General features: G+C 40.6%; 4 protein-coding genes across 4 annotated transcripts; 2 read left to right on the top strand and 2 right to left on the bottom strand.

The window, feature by feature from the left end:
* The first annotated feature begins 753 nt into the window (after nt 1-753).
* Nucleotides 754-8,554, top strand: LOC128891635 (uncharacterized). The gene is made up of 9 exons (XM_054151279.1): nt 754-4,173; nt 5,060-5,301; nt 5,393-5,570; nt 6,019-6,158; nt 6,699-6,877; nt 6,948-7,059; nt 7,296-7,478; nt 7,635-7,877; nt 8,049-8,554. The coding sequence occupies exons 1-9, from the start codon at nt 1,275-1,277 to the stop codon at nt 8,127-8,129; spliced, it is 4,257 nt and encodes a 1,418-aa protein (XP_054007254.1). The 5' UTR covers nt 754-1,274; the 3' UTR covers nt 8,130-8,554.
* LOC128891655 (39S ribosomal protein L10, mitochondrial) lies at nt 8,509-14,082 on the bottom strand. The gene is made up of 3 exons (XM_054151313.1): nt 13,922-14,082; nt 9,422-9,928; nt 8,509-8,793 (listed from the first exon to the last, which is right to left on the bottom strand). Exons 1-3 carry the CDS (start codon nt 13,941-13,943, stop codon nt 8,564-8,566), a joined length of 759 nt encoding a protein of 252 aa, XP_054007288.1. The 5' UTR covers nt 13,944-14,082; the 3' UTR covers nt 8,509-8,563.
* LOC128891636 (partitioning defective 3 homolog) lies at nt 10,177-13,881 on the bottom strand. The gene has a single exon (XM_054151281.1). The coding sequence runs from the start codon at nt 13,343-13,345 to the stop codon at nt 10,463-10,465; it is 2,883 nt and encodes a 960-aa protein (XP_054007256.1). The 5' UTR covers nt 13,346-13,881; the 3' UTR covers nt 10,177-10,462.
* Nucleotides 14,083-14,205: 123 nt separating the features above from the next.
* LOC128891640 (UBX domain-containing protein 4) lies at nt 14,206-17,519 on the top strand. Its single transcript, XM_054151287.1, has 7 exons — nt 14,206-14,598; nt 14,787-14,921; nt 15,153-15,571; nt 15,656-15,928; nt 16,014-16,322; nt 16,404-16,639; nt 16,712-17,519. Exons 1-7 carry the CDS (start codon nt 14,517-14,519, stop codon nt 16,845-16,847), a joined length of 1,590 nt encoding a protein of 529 aa, XP_054007262.1. The 5' UTR covers nt 14,206-14,516; the 3' UTR covers nt 16,848-17,519.
* The last annotated feature ends 546 nt before the right edge of the window (nt 17,520-18,065 follow it).

The following is an 18,065-nucleotide window of genomic DNA, read 5'->3' as shown; positions in this document are numbered from 1 at the left end:
TATTTATTAGCGACGGACTCTTATCCGACACATTTTCATGGTTATTTATTACAGTTTTCAAGTATTTTGGCGCGCGTTACTCTGAATGAAAAAGAAAACTGCTATGATGGAGAAATGTAGACGAAAGATTTTTATTGTACCTTTAATTATCGATTGAAAATTCTCGATGTTTTGAATTGTAGAGTCGATATGACACTGTCTCAATTGAAATATATATGTATATCTAAAAAAAGTTACGAATCTATTACCGAATATCACTTTTCTATCAATTTTGTCGAACAAACTAAACGAATTACATTATTTTAACTTGTGTTGTTCGAAAAAGTAACATTTGAACAATATTTCATAAATTTTTCACAAAAAAAAAATATTATAATATAAATATTTGTTGTACCCAGGAACAATTTAGAGGGGTGAAAGCTTGAGATTTTGAAAGTTATACGATAAGAATATGAAAATTTCAACGGCGCGCATTACGCATCACCTGGAGCCAGTATGTTAATGCAATATTCACAAATATTTCAACGTGATCACTTACAGCATTCGTCTAGCCACGTATTCGATGCGACATTAAACTCATATTAATAAAAATAGAAAGTAAAAAGAACTCGACAATGAAACACGGTATCGCATAGCTCGAAAGACGCGCGCTCGAACCCGTATTTCTCTGTTTTGATTTCGGACAGCGGCGCGCAGACAGCAAGAGAGTGGACTTGAAAATAACCGAAGGCAGGAGAAGGCCCGTCTATTAATAGAGAACCGGAGAGTATCTTTGTCGTGCGTTCGGCAGCGTCGCCGTCGGTTTCGGAGTAAAATTTCGTCGGTCGATTTACGCCGTTCCGCGATACATTCCTCGCGCGTACACGCACGGGGCACGCGAAACTCGATCGGAACACGACCAACGACCACTCCGGGGTGGAAGTTCGCGTCCGTGGCGCGAGTTTCCCTCGCGAGGCTCCGAACGTCGCGAAAACGAGAACCGTGGCTGCGGAGTGTCGGACAGATGGATGAGAGGGAACGACGAGGAACGCACTGGGAAACGGAGGAACGACGAAACGTGGCGAAACCAGAGTAAGGTACCGAATGCCTCGGCGCGCGTACACCGCAAGATTCCTCGAAGGTTCCACGAGTTCGGGTTCACCTACAGACGAACTGGAAGGAAGTTGAAAACCGCATTCGAGTGAATCTAAATAAAGAACTACGGCAGCGGATGAGCCTGAGGAACGGGGCGGAGGCTGGGAGCTCTGGCGAAGAGGGATATGCGGTGAGTAAGAATGGTACAACGAGCCGCATGCAGCGTTGAGGCGAACACATTCCCCAATGGCGTACGGATCAGCGACCGGGAAGCAACAGGGTCGAACGTCGCCGCGACGGACGCGACGTTAGACCGCGTATCGCGCGACGCCGAGGAAGTACGCGGAAACGCGAGGTTCTCTTTGTTCAAGTGGTTCAAACGGTCCGGGAATCGCGAGTCGAGCCTCGAGAAGCGACGAAAAACCCTCGACAAGTGTAGAGAAAACGACCCCGACGTGCCTCCCCTCGAACGAAGCGTCTGCTCGAGCACGGAGAGCGTGGACACCTTCTACAGCACCACCACCGTGCGCAGCTTCGCTTTTCACACGGGTACCGTGGGCAGATGCAACGGACTATCCTTGGACATCCTCAAGCAGGCAGCCGAGGTGGGCCCTTTCGCGGCTGGAGCTTCCAAGATCGCCGTGGGCAACAAAGAGAACCTAGACGCTACCTGTACTCTACCCGCGAATGCTCACTCTCGCAGAAGGGACATAACCGCAAGGTACTCTCTGCAACCGTCGGCGACGTTCGCCTCCTGCGGGAACCTACCCTTCCCAGAGAGACGACTGAGCTCCGTCAGGAGGCTCGACGGCGCGGGCGGAAAGAGCAGGAGGGTCCACGTGAAGGGCAAACGACGCGCGCCTAATCCACCCGTGAACGCGACGAATGCTCATGAAACGCCACGACACAGCAACAGGCGAAAGCGTCGCGCGCCTAAACCGCCAGAGAAGCCGAAGACACCGGTCACCGATGGCGAAATGGATGTAGAGGCGCGCCTGGACGACGGGCAGACGATTAGCAACGACACCTTGGTGCTTCAGAGAGGAGTTTTGCTGTCGAGGAAGGAGCCAAAGCAAGAGGACGCGGTTCCTCGGGAGAGTCCACCTCCGATCGTTGGAACTCTGAGCGCAGCCATGCCGCGACCTTGGTACAAACGCAGCGTCTTCGAGCATTCTCGAGAGTCCGGATCGTCCAAACGGGGCGATGTTCTTCGAGGTTCGTCGACGGTCGAGGCGAAGGAGGAGTGCGCAGCCTCGAGTGTAGTTTCTTCCGCGGGATACTCGATGGACGCTTCTTTGTCCAGACTGAGCTTTTTCCATCGCGGCGGACAGTCGGAGGAGAGGAAGAGGGATACGAAACGAAAGTCTGGTCTATCGATCCTGACCAACATCAGCGAGCTGGACAAAGAGGCGGCTGCTATCGTTCAAGAGGAACAGGCTCGCGCCAGGGCCTCCATGCTGCTCAAGTCCTCGAGGTTCGTCGACTCGTTCGAGAAGAGAAACGAGGTGAACGAGGAGATCGTCCAGGACATGGTAGCCTCCGCCATGGAGAACTCGTCGCCGAGACGAGGAACGCGGGCACTCATTTCCAAGTTCAACGCCATCAGCAACATCACCAAGGTCACGGTCAACGCGAACTTCTTCGCAAAGGGGGGTCGGGAGCATCAACAGGCGACCAAGTTCGAACGTGACGTCGTGAGGAACGCTAGAGCCAATTCGTTCGAGCAGACCAATTGGAAGGAACATACGCGGTTTTCGAGTCCATCTCTGGCGAGTCAGAGCAACCACATCGAGAAAGACATCTCCAGGTATTTTCTCCCGCAACAAAAGACCCCGAGTGCCAGGCAGGAGAGTGCAGAGTTTAAGTTGCCTGGATCCAGAATCGGTAAAGAACAGACGGATCGACTCGCGAGCGAGACTTCTGGGAGGATATCGTTCCTGCAGAGTCAACTCGCTGCAAATCGAATGAACGATCCTTCGAGCCCACGAAAGGAGGACGCGGCGACTGCGATGGTGGAGAAAATGAAATCAAGACAGGAAGTCGTCGAAAGGAAGGAAAGAAAATCGAGCAACGAGAACGCCAGGGAGAGCTTGTTCCCTCGCGGTCGTGCCTCCGCCGAGATCGTCCTGGAGGAGCCAAAAAAAATGGACAAGCATCACATGGAGGGCGTGCAGAAGGAATTCTCGGACATCTTCGACGAGATCGACAAACAGCTGCGCATGAAGGAGTTGAAATTCATCGATCGTCGCTCAGCCGCTAATCAGAGGGGCGAAGTTCGCCAAGAGGAAGCTGGAATATCAAGTAAGGTAAGCAAAGTGCTCGACATTCTCGTGGAGGCGGAGAAGGACGCTAAGACAAAGACGAGCGTGCAGGAAAAATCGATAGTCGAGGTTGCCTCTCCTTCGAACTCGAAAGCGAAACCAGCCAAGACCAGGTCCCCGACGCTGAACACCGTCGAGGATCCAGTTACCACGGACCTGAAGGAGATGCTAAAGGAAATGAAACACTCGTTACCGAAACGCTCGAAGCCAGGGAAATTGTTGACGCGCGCAGACGACCAGGGGGTGATAAAGGAGAACGAAACGTCCGCTGGCCAAGAGAAGACTACCTATTTCGTGTCCGCGGTGACGAAAGTCGAGAACATCGCGCTGCGAAACGACTACGATACGGACAAGCAGAAGGTGTCGTGCTCGGTGCAAACCAGTGGAAACGTGAGAAGATTGAATCAACCGACGACGGAGCAGCCGTCGACGTCGGGCTGGAAACAGGAGAACGTCGTTTACAAAACGTCCGGGAGAAGTCTGGGTGGCTCGGGCCTGGTGAAGAACACCTTTCAGCTGATAAGACCGCGGGATTTTGCCGAGATCGAAGCCACCAAGACGACGAGGACTGGTTACAGCGAGAACACGTATGCGAATGTGATCGAACAGTCGCTTTACGCGAACGCTCACGTACCACCTTCGCCTAAACAACGCAGCAGTCCTGTTACAATTGAAGAGTCGAAGAAGACTAATAACGACGATGCACCGACGAATTCGTCTCTGCCGGCTGAACAAACAACACAGCGCAAGGATGGCGCCTCGCGGGGTGCCGAAGAAGGTAACTCGAGTTGTTGGACAATACCAACAATTTTCACTGATTTTGACAAAACTAAAACTAAAAAAATAAGATTGGGGCAAGTAGAAATTAAATAAATGTTGCTTGCAGTTGACTTCGTCAATCCTTATTCATTCCTTTCATCGCAACCTAATCTTTGAAAAAATAAGCTAATTGCCTTATACAGTGGTAGATGCGACTATAAATATTAGGTCTAGAAATTAATTCTGTGCCTTTACATTCACACATTTATAATTCTAGTTCAAGTAAAAATAATTATTCATCATTCTGTTACGTTAGAGTACTGTTTATTACAATGAATCTAGATACATAAATCGAGTCTCAACCTGATGGACATTAGAATGCGTCTACATATATGTACGAAGTTTAGGAGCCCACACATTATGCTTATTGTTTTTCTTTCAACAAATTACAAGTGAACTAGACAATTACTACATGTAGAAATTAATGCTCTTTACATTTATTACAAATATTTACTGGCCATTTTGTCATTTTAATGTACTTACCTACCAATCTTCGTAGTAATGAAATACACGAGTTTCGACATTTTGCTTTCACAACTATACCTGCTCTTTTGGAACGTAGAGTTTTCCTTTATATATAAACAATAAATTTACTTTTAGAAAAATAGAGAATTAATTCCTACACCTAATATATTAAATGATACAAAAGGATATATTGCTGAGACCTCGCAGTACCTGTAGCTTACGTTCCCACGAAATCATGACGCAGCCCTGGCAGTTAACATTGTCCTCCCCTTGTGAATCACGCACCTAAATTTATTACATCGATGTCATTCGTTTTTCCCTATTACTGTTTTAACGTTCACTCTCCGTTTCTTTCTTTTTTTCCCCTCCGTTTATTGCAGAGAACAATTCAACGGAGAAAAACATGAATACGCTCGCCATAAACCGATTACTCCGAAAGTTGGAAGCTGCGATTGCATCTGGTCATCATCAACAAGCGGCTGGACTGGCCAAGGAACTGGCGCGGCTCAAAATTCACTGCTCCGTAATTCGACAGCGATCGACTCGTCTCAAAGATCAGTTGATTAAAGTCAATATGTACATTGAGGACAAGCTCGCTCATCAAGGCCCGATACCACTCCAGGTAAATAGCGGTACCTGCTCGATTCAAGGTACACCGTTTGCTAGCCGTAAGATTATATTAGCTGCTTTACCGAGTCGAGATATGATAACAGCTGCCGAGCAGAATGACGGTGGCCGAGTTGAAAACGAAGGTACACACGGAATTCGAGATACCGACGAACGTGCAACGATGGATCATCGGGAAGAACCTGGCTGACCGCGATGGATCGACGCTGAAAGAGTTACAAGCGGTGGATGGGTCACCGATATTTTTGTACCTCGTGGCCCCAGGTAATAAAGCAATTTACAGTAGCCTTTCGTATAACTCACTAATTGAAATGTCGACAAATAGTGGAGTTTTTGGATAATAAAACAACCACTTTTTTATATTACCACTTTATCGGCAAGTAGCCTATTGTAGGAGTCTGTACGAAAAATAAGGCCCGGAGATTTGAAGCCACGATCTTCGGATCCACACCGCTTTTCCTACACGACCAATCTCGCACCCTACGATTCCTAGTTTTGTTTTCCTTTTTTTGTAAAATTCAATTACATTTACAACGGTGAAAATGGAAAGCATTACCCGATAATTATTCATTTGCAATTAAAAAGTACGTAACTAAATAACACTTTGCGACACGCAAAGTTGACATTTAAAAACTGATGTAATTTTCCTTCTCCGCCAAAAACTTTTGCAAGTATTATCTCTTGTATTTAAATATTCTTTATTGACTTGCAGATTTGAAACCTGAAAATGTGATACAAGTAGACAACCTTAATGTAGAGAAACTGCCAAATGTGATAAACGATGAAGCAATTGCGTCTACGGTAGGACTGCAGGCTGTGGAAGAAGATCAAGAAGTGGTCGAAGAACTTCAGGTACCAATATTGCTAAAGAATCTGTCTAATTTAAAAACCTTTAAATTGAAAGCTACTTGAGATTTAAAATAGACTCAGAAATAAAATCGAACTAATAAGAATTATTTTAGAAATCTCAGTCCTTATAATTCGATCACATGCATCTTTCATCTTGAAATTACATTTTAACGAATCTAATTAAGATGACAACACCAATCAAATCACCTATTACATTTAGTAAGATTAAAACCATGACCTTTAATGCTATTAACGTAATAAATTTATTAACTAGAGCGTTAAATTAATTTATATTCAACGAACAATAAACAGGAATCTTATATGTAATAGTAGTATTAATATTCATAATTATAACTTCAACCACGTTTCTTTAATTTGATTAATTCCATTTTAAATTCTAATGTATCCGTTTACTAATTGTCTAAAAAAATCTAAAAGAAAATCGATCGAAACTGCTAATGTTAATTACCTCGCAATAAAATAATTAAATACCTACCTACCTTATAACATGTATTTTAATATTTATAAAACAACAACGAACAGGAGACAGAGGACAAGGATATACCAGAGGACGTCAGGATGGAACGATACGAGGAACTGATATCCTTAGAAAACTGCGACGTTATACCAAACTCTGAGCCAATCGAGTGTCCCGTATGTTTCGTTACATACGGTCCGCGCGAGGGCGTAATATTAAGAGATTGCCTACATATGTTTTGCAGGTATGAAATACTATTATAAAATTATGATTCTTCCATGGCAAAGAATTCTACTCAACTAGTTTTTGTTTAGGTCATGTATTGCTAATACGATTAGATACTGCGAAGATGCCGAGGTAAAATGTCCTTACAGGGATTCGGAATATACTTGCGAATCCACTCTTCAAGAACGTGAAATCAAGGCGGTAAGTTTATAGTTCAAATTTTTTAATGACAAGGAAACTTCACTAATTGATACACGTCCAAAAATTTGAAGTTCTACGGAAATAAAGTTCATGAGAACCTAATCACAATGTTCCCTACTCCCTCTCTACTCTTTACTCATTGCTTCATACTTCATCTTTATTTAGAACAAGAGTCATAATCGAAGTCATAGAACTTTCACTCTCTAGTCCTAAACGAGTTCACTATGTCTGTTTAGCTTGTGGAGCCAGAAGTGTACCAACAACATCTTGCAAAGTCGATCGCGCAAGCGGAAAACAATGCTGGGAACAACGCGTTTCACTGTAAAACTCCAGATTGTCCCGGATGGTGCATTTATGATGACGATGTGAATAATTTCCTTTGTCCCGTGTGTGGCGCAAATAATTGTCTCACTTGTCAGGTCAGTAAGCAAACCAAAAAAATTATAATTCGTATCACGATTCAGTTGACTTCATAATTCAATCCTACTTAAGTTAGACTTCTTTTATTCTGAATAAAGTATACAAGATTCCAGATTTAATATAGATATAGATTATCAACTGATTTCACATCGCAGGTCATACACGCTGGAAAGAATTGTAAACAGTACCAACAAGAACTAAGGCTATCAAAGGAAACGGACCAGGAGTCGAGAAGAACAGCCGCCATGCTCGAAGAAATGGTGGACAGAGGCGAAGCGCTCTCTTGCCCGACGTGTGCGGTTGTGTTGATGAAGAAATGGGGTTGCGATTGGTTACGTTGTTCAATGTGCAAGACCGAAATATGCTGGGTAACGAGAGGTCCACGTTGGGGTCCAGGAGTGAGTAAATATTCGTATTATTTAAACAACAATGCATTAAAGAGCACAATATACAATAACAAATACTTTTCAGAACATTCGTGTGATTTTTAGTTTGGCTCCTTACTGTATACGTGGTAATTATTTGATTGCTTTACATATTTATTAATTCGTCTTTTCTCGTTTTCACAGGGAAAAGGAGACACGTCCGGTGGCTGTAGATGCAGAGAAAATGGAGTGAAGTGTCATCCTCGCTGCAATTACTGTCACTGAGAACTATGAAAAGATACACTTATCGCAACAATGTATAAGTAAAAAAACAAAAAAAAAAAAAACAAAAAAAAAAGAAAATGTACCGGGCGAATTTTTGTATGACATTAACAAAGTACTAATGTTTTGAGTTCGACCAGTACTCTAAACGTCCGAAACCTTTCATACGTATTTAACAACGAGTTTGATAACTGATAAAGCGATACTGATAACTCGTATTGGTTACACGCTGCTTATTCAACGATTATCCTTATCGCAGAACCGTCCTTCGTGGAATTGAAAATAATGAGATAATAAAAGAGCCGCGTTTCTCGGTTTCTAATGGTTATTCTTATTTTCTAACCGAACAAAAGGACTAGGGAAAGAATTGTACATTACTTAAAGCTTCGTGTGAATCATAAACGTATAATAAATTATCGATACAGAAAGTTTTGGAATTATACAGGCACCGATTGCTTTTCATCGTCATTAGAGGTTGTCTCATTTGTACCGATCTGTTTCAGTCGTGCCACCAGTGTTGTCTGATGATGTGTCAGCTGTCGACTTAGATTAACACCACCCGCGTTTTGCAGAGTTTGAACCAGACCCAACTGTGTCGTAGTCATGTCCAGGGACCCATATTTCAGGAAATCATCACACTTGAACACCTGTCTTTCCAATACTCCTCCTGACGAAAGTCAATTAATCAACACTTTGAGCCACAAAGTTTTCTATCGATTGGGAGGATTACGAATGGGAAGCCAGATTTCGAAAATTTCAACAAAAATATGAATAAAACAATCTAGTTTTGTTTACTTCGTGCAACAATATTCTGAAGAAGGATAGGAATAGATCTTGTCATTAGTAGAACTGAGAGAGGGGGAAAGAGAAAGAGTTGACAACCAAGCACTGAAACTATAGTTTTGATAACTGTCAACCGTGAAATACCAAACATAACATTAGAATGTTATTCTGTGACCTCTAGAACCTTTTCATATACACTGCGACATATGGTGTCTTGTATTACTCTAAAGTTGACAGTTTCTTTGATATCTTTGTAGTTAATATGAGTAGTAACTAAACAAATAATTGTAAATTGCATAGGAAATGGATAATTTGTCTTCTTCGTTGTGTAAATTATTCATATTCATGAGTATAAAAAGCAAAGCATATGAACTTTAGTTAAATGATATAAGAACGGCGTACGTATACATACATGCATAGAAAGTAAAACTTAATGGATAGACTCCGTAAAACATCTGCCACTATAATTCAAAAGGTTCATACGTTTGTTGTAAATTATTTTTATTACTTACCCATTATGCATAATTGTTGATACTTTTTCACAATGTTCTTTAAGGCCGTCGCATTTATGTCAGGACTGAACACAAATGCAGTCCATCCACCCTTTAATAACGGAGTAATAGCTTCGTATGGTGAATCCTCTATTGCTGCAAACACAACGGATTTTCCATACCGCTTATAGTACATGTTTACCATTTTCAAATCAACCTTAAAATCGAATACTTTGTCTTCCTTTATGCTATTTACATGTAAACACGCAATCATTTTCGAATTGTCGAACCAATTACGGACATCCCTCGTTAAAATTTTTTCATAGGGTCCAAGTTCCTCCTTCCTCAACAATTTCACGTTTTTGCATAATTCATACAGAGGCTTATCCTTATCAGGATTGATGAAGTATGGCGTTAAGAGTTCGTTCACTATCTTTTTCACAAAATTCACTTTCGGCTTTTTAAGATTTATTTTGCCTCTATAACGCTTCTGCTGGTACAACAACTGATTCGGTGTTAACTGAAATGCTGAAACAGAAGGAACACGTTCTACTTCCGGAGTAAATTCATTCTAATTATCCTAAGCTAATCAAAATACCTACCGTAATGTTTTCGAGATCCGTAACGCTATTCGCATCAATGAAAGGTTTTTTCGTACACAAATATAAAGATATAGAAAAACCTTTTGGGAATCTAAATATATACTGGTAACAACGGAATAGTTCCTAATTCGGAACTATTGGTTATTCAATTTACACATTGGATTTACGTGCACGTTTCTTCTTTTTTTTTTTTTTTTATTTTAAAAATAGATACATGATCGGTACGAATTGAAGACGAGTACAAAAATTATATATACAGAATTAATTACTTTTTTGCAATGATATAAGGCACTTTGGAACAAATCATACATATAAGTATATACTGTATGAACGCGTATACGTGTACGCGTGCAATAGGCGTTTAAAATGTGTATCCGTGTATAACATGCGTTTCTAGATGTACAAGTACGTTTATGTATATCGTGAATTCCGTATCTAAGTTATAAATACCCATCTAATATTATGCGATATAATTGATCGTTCCGCTGCAATAGTTACTGGATTCGTGTCGGGCTTCTATACTGTCACCGAAATTGAGCGATTTCCTATTCTTCCCTAGTCGAAGCATAGATCGTATGCCGCCTTTCTTTCGCGAACGTTTGTATCGATCATCTAAAGCTGAATTAAGGGAAGCCTGTTTCACGTCCCCCCGACTGTTTGGGAAACCCTCGCGATCGTCCTTAAAATTATTGCTACTCGTTATCTCGCCGTGTACGTCGTCCACGAGCCAATGTTTCCTCGGTGAAGTGAACTTATTATTACATCCAGGTATAGTGTACACGTATTCCGACTGAGTAGGGTCCACGGACTTCTCATATCGCTTTACATTATTGTCGCTTGTCGTTCCACTCTCGCTGCTACTTTTGCTTTTGCTCTTTTCGAAGCTCTCCAATTTCCCTCCTCGTTTGGTCTGATCCTCCGACTCCGTCGACTGGTTCGCGGACTTTTGATTGACCTGCTCCTGATTTTTGTTCTCGCGTCCCTCCCGCAGTTTCTTATTCCTTTTGTAAGTGTCCGTGTTCTTCGCGTCGAGGGCAGCGTGTCGTTTCTCAGACATACTCTGCCTACCTAGAGCGTCACGGGAGAACTTATTGCACGAAGAGTTGAATTCTTCGAGAGATAACTGACTGTCATAAGTTGGATCGCCAGAGTATTGACTGTCTTTGTCGTCTGAGTTTTTCTTAGCATCGTTGCATTGTGATTCGTTAGAGTCTTCCAGTAATACTTGGTCCATACGGTCGTCGTGCTGTCCTACTGTGATCTTCTTTGCGTTACCAACGGGTTCTATCCAAGTTTTATTGGTAGCGATGCAGTAACTTTCGTTTCTTAAACTGTTTTTATTATACTGTTCTGTTAATCTGTCGATGACTGGGTTCCAAGGAGACGCTGTCACACAGGATAATAAACCATTGTCTAAGATGTCTGATTGAGAATTTAAGTTGTTCTTTTCCTTCACCCTGCCCTCGTTGGCTTTCATGGAATCAGATATGTATATACTGTTGGCAGACTCCAATTTACAGTGTGGTGTCAAATTATCTGGAAGATTCTTTTCGTTTCCGTCGTAGGAAGATATCCTCCTAGCTATCGTCAGAGTGATTACACCTGTTACAGAGCTATTTGTATTGAGCATCGCTCTTCTAAGCGTTTCCATCGCATCGGAATTGGATAGTCCCAATAAAGATACGCCGTTAACATTGAGCAACTGATCATTCGTCCTTAACCGTCCATCTCTAGAAGCTGCACCTCCGTGAAGGACACTTTTTATAAAAATACCCAAATCCATATTAGTATTTTCATCTGTATTGGTAGTCTTTCCCTTTACGCTAACACCTAATCCTGCTTTTTCTGAATCATGCACTGGTATGTCCAAAGTTAATATCATGCGATTTTTCCGTGGGGACAAAACAATGTCCTCCGTAGTTTTTACCGACTTGAATGTACATTTATCGTAACTACGGGTATTAATTTTATCCTGCACTTCAGAATTCTTCTTTACTGGTGACGTACTCAATGCGTTCCAATACTTTGAATTATCTGTAACTTCTGTGGCTTGGCTGTTAACGGTAACGTGAGAATGAGTCTCTGGAACATTGGAGGAAACTTCTTCTTGGCGTGATACCACTATTTTTACCTTTCCACCAGGTGGAATACTTCTGAGAAGTGAGACAACCTCAGCTTGACTTTTACCTGTCATTTCTTTATTATTTACTTCCAACAGCCTGTCACCAGACCTTAATCTACCATCCTCGACTGCAGCACCTTTTGGTAAGATATTTTTGATATATATGGGACAGTGTCCTCCTGCAGGATTGTCACGTGTAGTGACGCTAAATCCAAGGCCATTGCTTCCTTTTGTTAATTCTATCTCTATCATGCGTCCAATTTTACGAGTGTTAGCAGTTTGTAACAAATTGTAGTTGCTGCATTGAAGTCTTTTGACATTATCGTCTGTTTCTGTTTTCTCCGATCCTCCGCTGACGTTTCCCTGATTTTTATGCAACGATTTCTTGCGTGGTCTTTTATGTTTTACAACAGAAATTTGCAAACACGGATCGGTCATACAAGTTCGAAAGATTTCTTGTACTTTGGAGAATGGTATATGCAACAGATTGTGACCATTTATTTTTATGATTTTGTCGTGTAAATCGATCTGCCCGTCTCTAGCAATTCGACCATTGGGCTCAATGCCTTCGACTCTGAGTCCCTGATCGTTACCCAGTAAGTCGTAACACGGCACCACGTGAAGTCCTAGTGGTCCTGCTTCGTTTTTTATCACAATTTCTCGAATTTCTCCTTGATCTCCAAGTTCGATATTGGCATTTGCATATTCAAACGATGCTTTGGCATCTTGTCCTAATGGTTCCCTACGTCGAGATTCTCTCGGAAGGGATTGAGCAGAATACGTGGTTAAACAAGGTTCTCTGGTCGATAATGCGTGCATCGACAATCTTTTAGTACTTTCCCTTTTAATACTACTGGTACATATGGAAGAATGTGTATCAATACCATAAGATAATTCTTTGCCATCCGATTGAAAAAAGTCTGGACTATTTGTTCCGACCGAACTTGCTCCATCACCACCAGCATGCGTAGTATCCGTACTTACAAAATGAGCAACAATCTGCTCTCTGTCATCAGCTACATCACATAACCTATCATCTGGATCCAGCAAACCACCTCCGGTTAAGGATGACAAGCTGTTTATAGACAGTACATTATCGTTCTTTCCAGTTGCTTTTTTATACCTGAGAATAGCCTCGTGCATCAAGTCCTTGACCAGTAGGGTTCCATCCCCGCAAGGAACCACCACTCGAACGTTGTCGAAACACACAGTTACCTTCATGCTCGCTCCGATTTCATATTATCGCGTTATACGTTTACGAGCACGTATCGATTATTCGTAACGTTTCAGTACGCTTAGAATTGTTTCAGCTATACCAGCGAAACTTCTGAAATAGTGTGAACGGACGCGTGACAAAGATACACGAAATCGTAACTTTTTCTTGTATAATACGATTATTTTCTATTATCTGTCGTATACTCCCATATTCCTATAATGAATCACCGACATTGCACACTAGACACTTTGATCTCGCTATCGTCGGTTAGCCTTGTTTAAAAACAAAGTGTGTATACGAAAACCGAGCGAACATACTCGATACAAAAGACTTTGTCACAATTGATAAGGCGGACGCGTACGCCCCAACTTTATCACAACATCAAATGTGCGGAACAGACGCACTCGCCATTGCCACACTTTATTCCACTATTCCTTGTGACAATTCAACGGAAAGCGAGAAACATGGCGATGCAAACAGTGCGACCAACAAAATAACCCAATCTACCGCTCTCGTCTTTAGACACCCAAAGAAATGCAGTTCGACTATACTAAATGAAAATTTATACGAGGAACGCTTACCTCTCTTTACAAGTTGCGCCATTGTTCAGCTGTATTATTCTCGAAAAGAGGGCAATAATTAGTTCACGTATAAGTTTCACGTCTTCTTCAACTTCTCACTGAACATCCTTATTTACACCGTGATCGCACTGAAATGGTTCACATCCACTGGTTCTTGTTTAACCTTGGAATTTAAAGGCCAATTTCCAATGAGATAAATCTTCATCGATTTAACAATGAACCACGTCTTCAATTGGTCAGTAACAAATTTGGTGTACTATATGATACTGAGTAGAATTGCGCATCAATTAGTGATATCAATTTAGATAAGATCCTACAGATGATGATTATTGTATTATTTTCACTGTGCATTTAAATAACTTAAAGTGAAAGTAATCGGATCGGTAATAATTTATTCAACAATATACAAGTGCACACTGCGATCGCTGGCTACGATAAATTCATAGATACTGTCCAAAGTTACCTAACCAAATCTTACCCAGTTTTGAAACGTCAAGTTACACAGAAAATTTCTAGTGATTAAACTACTTTTTTCATTACGTCATTACTGATTGATAGCACATTAGAACGTAAATATTTTTGATTTCCCAAAAAGATGAAGTGGTTCGAAGGTAGTATCAATGAAGCAGTTGCAACGTCAAGATCTAAGAAAGCAATTTTCGTCGTTTTTATTGAAGGTACGTATTTATAATGTTAGGTTAAGCTATTGTTCATTTTGTTCTTACTTAGTTTCTAAGGACACCAACTTGTATCTCCATTTGAAATTGCATTTATATCTTTATAGTTACTTATATATTGAATTGTGACATTTGTATTTTATGTACATAATAAACATAAGTCGAACTGTATCGCAACTTATTCACAGGAAAAGATGACACATCAGCAGAGTTTGCCCAAGCAATTAATAATACAGAAGTTTCTTATCGTTTGGAACATGAAAACTTTGTAGCAATTCGATTGGAAAGTGGATCCGAGACCTATAGGTTCTTTGCCCAAATTTGTATCCTTTTTTGTAACATGCTGGTAGTTACTTAAGCCTACATAGTAGAACTAATAGAAAAACAAAGCTATTTCAGTAATTAATCTAGGAATAATTAGTCTAGCGCTAACATTATTTAAACTATAAAACCTGTATAACAAATAATTAATGTTCTATCATAGATGGTTTATTAAAAAAAAGCATCTCTTAAATTTCATTTGAATTTTATACTTTCCTGAATGGTATGATAAGATCAATTGGTACCTGTTCCATCTCTATTCTTTATTGGTGAAAATGGTACACCATTGGAAATTATTGCTGGCACAGCAGTAGTAGCTGATTTGTTAACTAAAATTGATTTAGTTTTAACAAAAGCAGGAAAGGATAAAAACTCTTCTAACAGTTTAATAGATGCAGAGAAGAAAGCTGCTGTCGACAGTAGTGCTTCTAATAACTCAAATATAAATACAAATGCAAACATACGCCATGAAAGCGATAACATAGCTAAATCAAGTGGAGAAACATTGGTGGCACAGACATCAGAAAATGCGAGCAATAATGTTGCTACAAGCAGTACAAAGGTAGAAGCTTCTGCTAGTTTGAAACCCATGGATACAGCAAAAATAAGCACCGAGACAAAGGTTGAGGACACCAAAGAATTGACACCAGAAGTATGTTTACAACAGAGGTTTCTTACTTCTTTATTCTAGGGTTCATGTTATCGAAAAAAATATGAAACTATTGTGTACTTTTAGGAAAAAGTGGAAAGAGCTAAACAGTTAATTGAGTTGCAACGAAAGCAACGTATCGAAGAAGAGGAACAGAAGGAGAGACAAAGAGAAATAGAGCGTCGCAAAACTGGTCGCGATGTGCAAAAAATGAGACAAAAGCAATATGATTTAGAGATGAAACAAGCTCACGAGGAGAAAATGAGAGAGAAAGCTGCCGATGCAGCAGCTAGAGAAAAAGTTAGACAACAAATTGCTCAGGATAAACTAGAACGGAAGCAAAAAGAAATGGTTCTGCAGGTTTGTATAGTCTCTTTCTAATAAACGCAATTGCTAGAGTTATGTAATTTCATGTACCAACAAATTTTGTTTTTATTGATTGCAGCAACAAATGCAAAAAAATCAGAGTCAGGAACTGCCTAAACCATATATTCCTATGGTGAACGATGCAACTATAACTCGAATTCAATTTAGATTGCCATCTGGCAGTCCTCATATGGGACAGTTTGAACCAACGAGTACTTTACGTGATTTGCGTGCGTACGTCGTCCAGAACATTGATTTACCGTTCCGCCAGTTCGCAATGTCTATATCATTCCCTAGAAGAGATTTAACGCAGGAAGAAGATGATAAAACTCTTTTAGAATTGGAACTAGTTCCTACCGCTGTGATTTTAATTCTGCCTAAGAAAAATGTAATTGAAATTCACACTCTAAAGATATGTCTTTATTTTAATCGCATATTAATTTTTCATTATCCTAATCTTTGATTTCAGTCTAATGCTACTGCAGCCGTAACCACAACTCAAGATGTTGGTTTTTTGTCACGATTGATATGGTCCTTTTTTGCACCTATCAAGGGTGTTTACAATTATCTATTAGGTTACTTCTCAGGTGGTACACAGAGAAACGCCCAGAGACAACAGAGCAGCTCTGCTGAAAGCAGAGACACTGCAAATAGTTCGGATGGAGCACTCATACCAAACGTTCAAAATGTTGCTAACTCATCAGGGTAGGTCTTAGATGTTTCACATCAATGAAATACAAATATAGGGTTTATTATAATGTTATTTGTGGTATTTAGTTTGGTCAGAAGATATTTGGGTAATCAAGGGGGGACAACCATCAAAACGGAGGGGAATATACATAAACTTCATTCAGGTGGGGATGATAATGATGAAAATAACACGTGGAATGGTAATTCAACGCAACAAATGTAGATTACCAAGGCGTTCGAGTTCCGATAAGTTCAGTTGTTTCACAAACGAAAATATTTAAAGCGCAACGGTTATACTACCTTTAATTAATAATATATTTTATTAAGCTTTTACATAATTCTGTTTCATTGTAGCGAAATCAAGCGTTGCGTATTATGATGCGATCAACGATAGTTTCATCGGTTTTAGTACATGTTACATTTAATCAATGAACAAAATATTTTATGTACGAGGAACTGTTTATTCGCGTTGAATATACAGTAAAGAAATTAGTAATATTATGCAGTTCTATATCACCCTCTCAATCTGATAACTTTTCTTTTAACAAGTTACAAGTGATATACGGACCAAACGCAGTCCTCTAGCTGCGTTGTGACATATAAAGTTGCATCGTAAAGTGTTTCGATGTTTCGAATATATTATATATCCTAATATCTCTAGATGAGTGTCAGATTTATTGAAGACTTTCAATTAATTTATGTTTAGATTCCCTTAAAAATTATTTTACTATAATATTCTATACAAAGTAATAACTGTATATGACCATGAATGGTAACAAGGATTGTAATGAGCATAGCAAATATATTATGTTTTATTTTATAATAAAAGGCGAAATGCACCGAACAGAGGGCCTTTATTCTGTTAATATATGAATAAATATATGAAAAAAAATTGCACAAATTTTGATTCTTTTGTTTCATCCTTCCCTAGAAGGATTGGAGTAAGAGGGAATTCCCACTAAAATAGCGATTAGTTAAATACTGTATTCTAAGTTCCTAGTGAGAATTCCCTATTAATCAATGGCAGCCACTAAGCAAGTCGATGCGAGATGGTTTATTACAACGGTGTGAACACGACGTGTCGCGACGCGACGCCGTGATTTTTCGTCTGACGAAACACGACTCCGAAAATATGTTCAAGGCGAGGTAACTGTTTCGGTCGTCGTGTTTTGCGGTTGACACGTCCACAGGAACCGATAATTTACACCCCTCCCACCTTAAGAACTGTCGATCGCGGCACCAATTAAGCGTAAAATTGACAAACATTTTGGCCGACTCATTCCTTCGAAGGTTTCGGTTTTCTGGCAATGTAACATATTGCAGAACCTGCGAGAGGAGTGTCCGAGTAACGTGATCTCATAGACACACCCTATTTGGTCCTTTCAACAGCCTATCTACATACCTTGTTCAGGACTATCGCTGTCCTTGCTCTCAAATCCAT

Source organism: Hylaeus anthracinus, unplaced genomic scaffold, assembly GCF_026225885.1.
Source record: "Hylaeus anthracinus isolate JK02 unplaced genomic scaffold, UHH_iyHylAnth1.0_haploid 12002, whole genome shotgun sequence".
Lineage (NCBI taxonomy): Eukaryota > Metazoa > Arthropoda > Insecta > Hymenoptera > Colletidae > Hylaeus > Hylaeus anthracinus.
Note: the sequence above shows the minus strand (reverse complement) of the source record. Positions and strands in the feature narration are given on the sequence as shown.

Excerpts from the sequence above, each read along its gene's own strand:
- LOC128891655 (XM_054151313.1), bottom strand. The coding sequence starts at position 13,943 with ATGGCGCAACTTGTAAAGAGAG. Across the intron at positions 9,929-13,921 it reads GGCGCAACTTGTAAAGAGAG|CATTTCAGTTAACACCGAAT; the intron begins GTAAGCGTTCCT and ends CTTCTGTTTCAG. Across the intron at positions 8,794-9,421 it reads TCAACAATTATGCATAATGG|GAGGAGTATTGGAAAGACAG; the intron begins GTAAGTAATAAA and ends GACTTTCGTCAG.
- LOC128891640 (XM_054151287.1), top strand. The coding sequence starts at position 14,517 with ATGAAGTGGTTCGAAGGTAGTATCAATGAAGCAGTTGCAACGTCAAGA. Across the intron at positions 14,599-14,786 it reads TTTCGTCGTTTTTATTGAAG|GAAAAGATGACACATCAGCA; the intron begins GTACGTATTTAT and ends ACTTATTCACAG. Across the intron at positions 14,922-15,152 it reads TAGGTTCTTTGCCCAAATTT|ATCAATTGGTACCTGTTCCA; the intron begins GTATCCTTTTTT and ends TGGTATGATAAG.
- LOC128891636 (XM_054151281.1), bottom strand. The coding sequence starts at position 13,345 with ATGAAGGTAACTGTGTGTTTCGACAACGTTCGAGTGGTGGTTCCTTGC.
- LOC128891635 (XM_054151279.1), top strand. The coding sequence starts at position 1,275 with ATGGTACAACGAGCCGCATGCAGCGTTGAGGCGAACACATTCCCCAAT. Across the intron at positions 4,174-5,059 it reads CTCGCGGGGTGCCGAAGAAG|AGAACAATTCAACGGAGAAA; the intron begins GTAACTCGAGTT and ends CGTTTATTGCAG. Across the intron at positions 5,302-5,392 it reads AAGGCCCGATACCACTCCAG|CTGCCGAGCAGAATGACGGT; the intron begins GTAAATAGCGGT and ends ATATGATAACAG.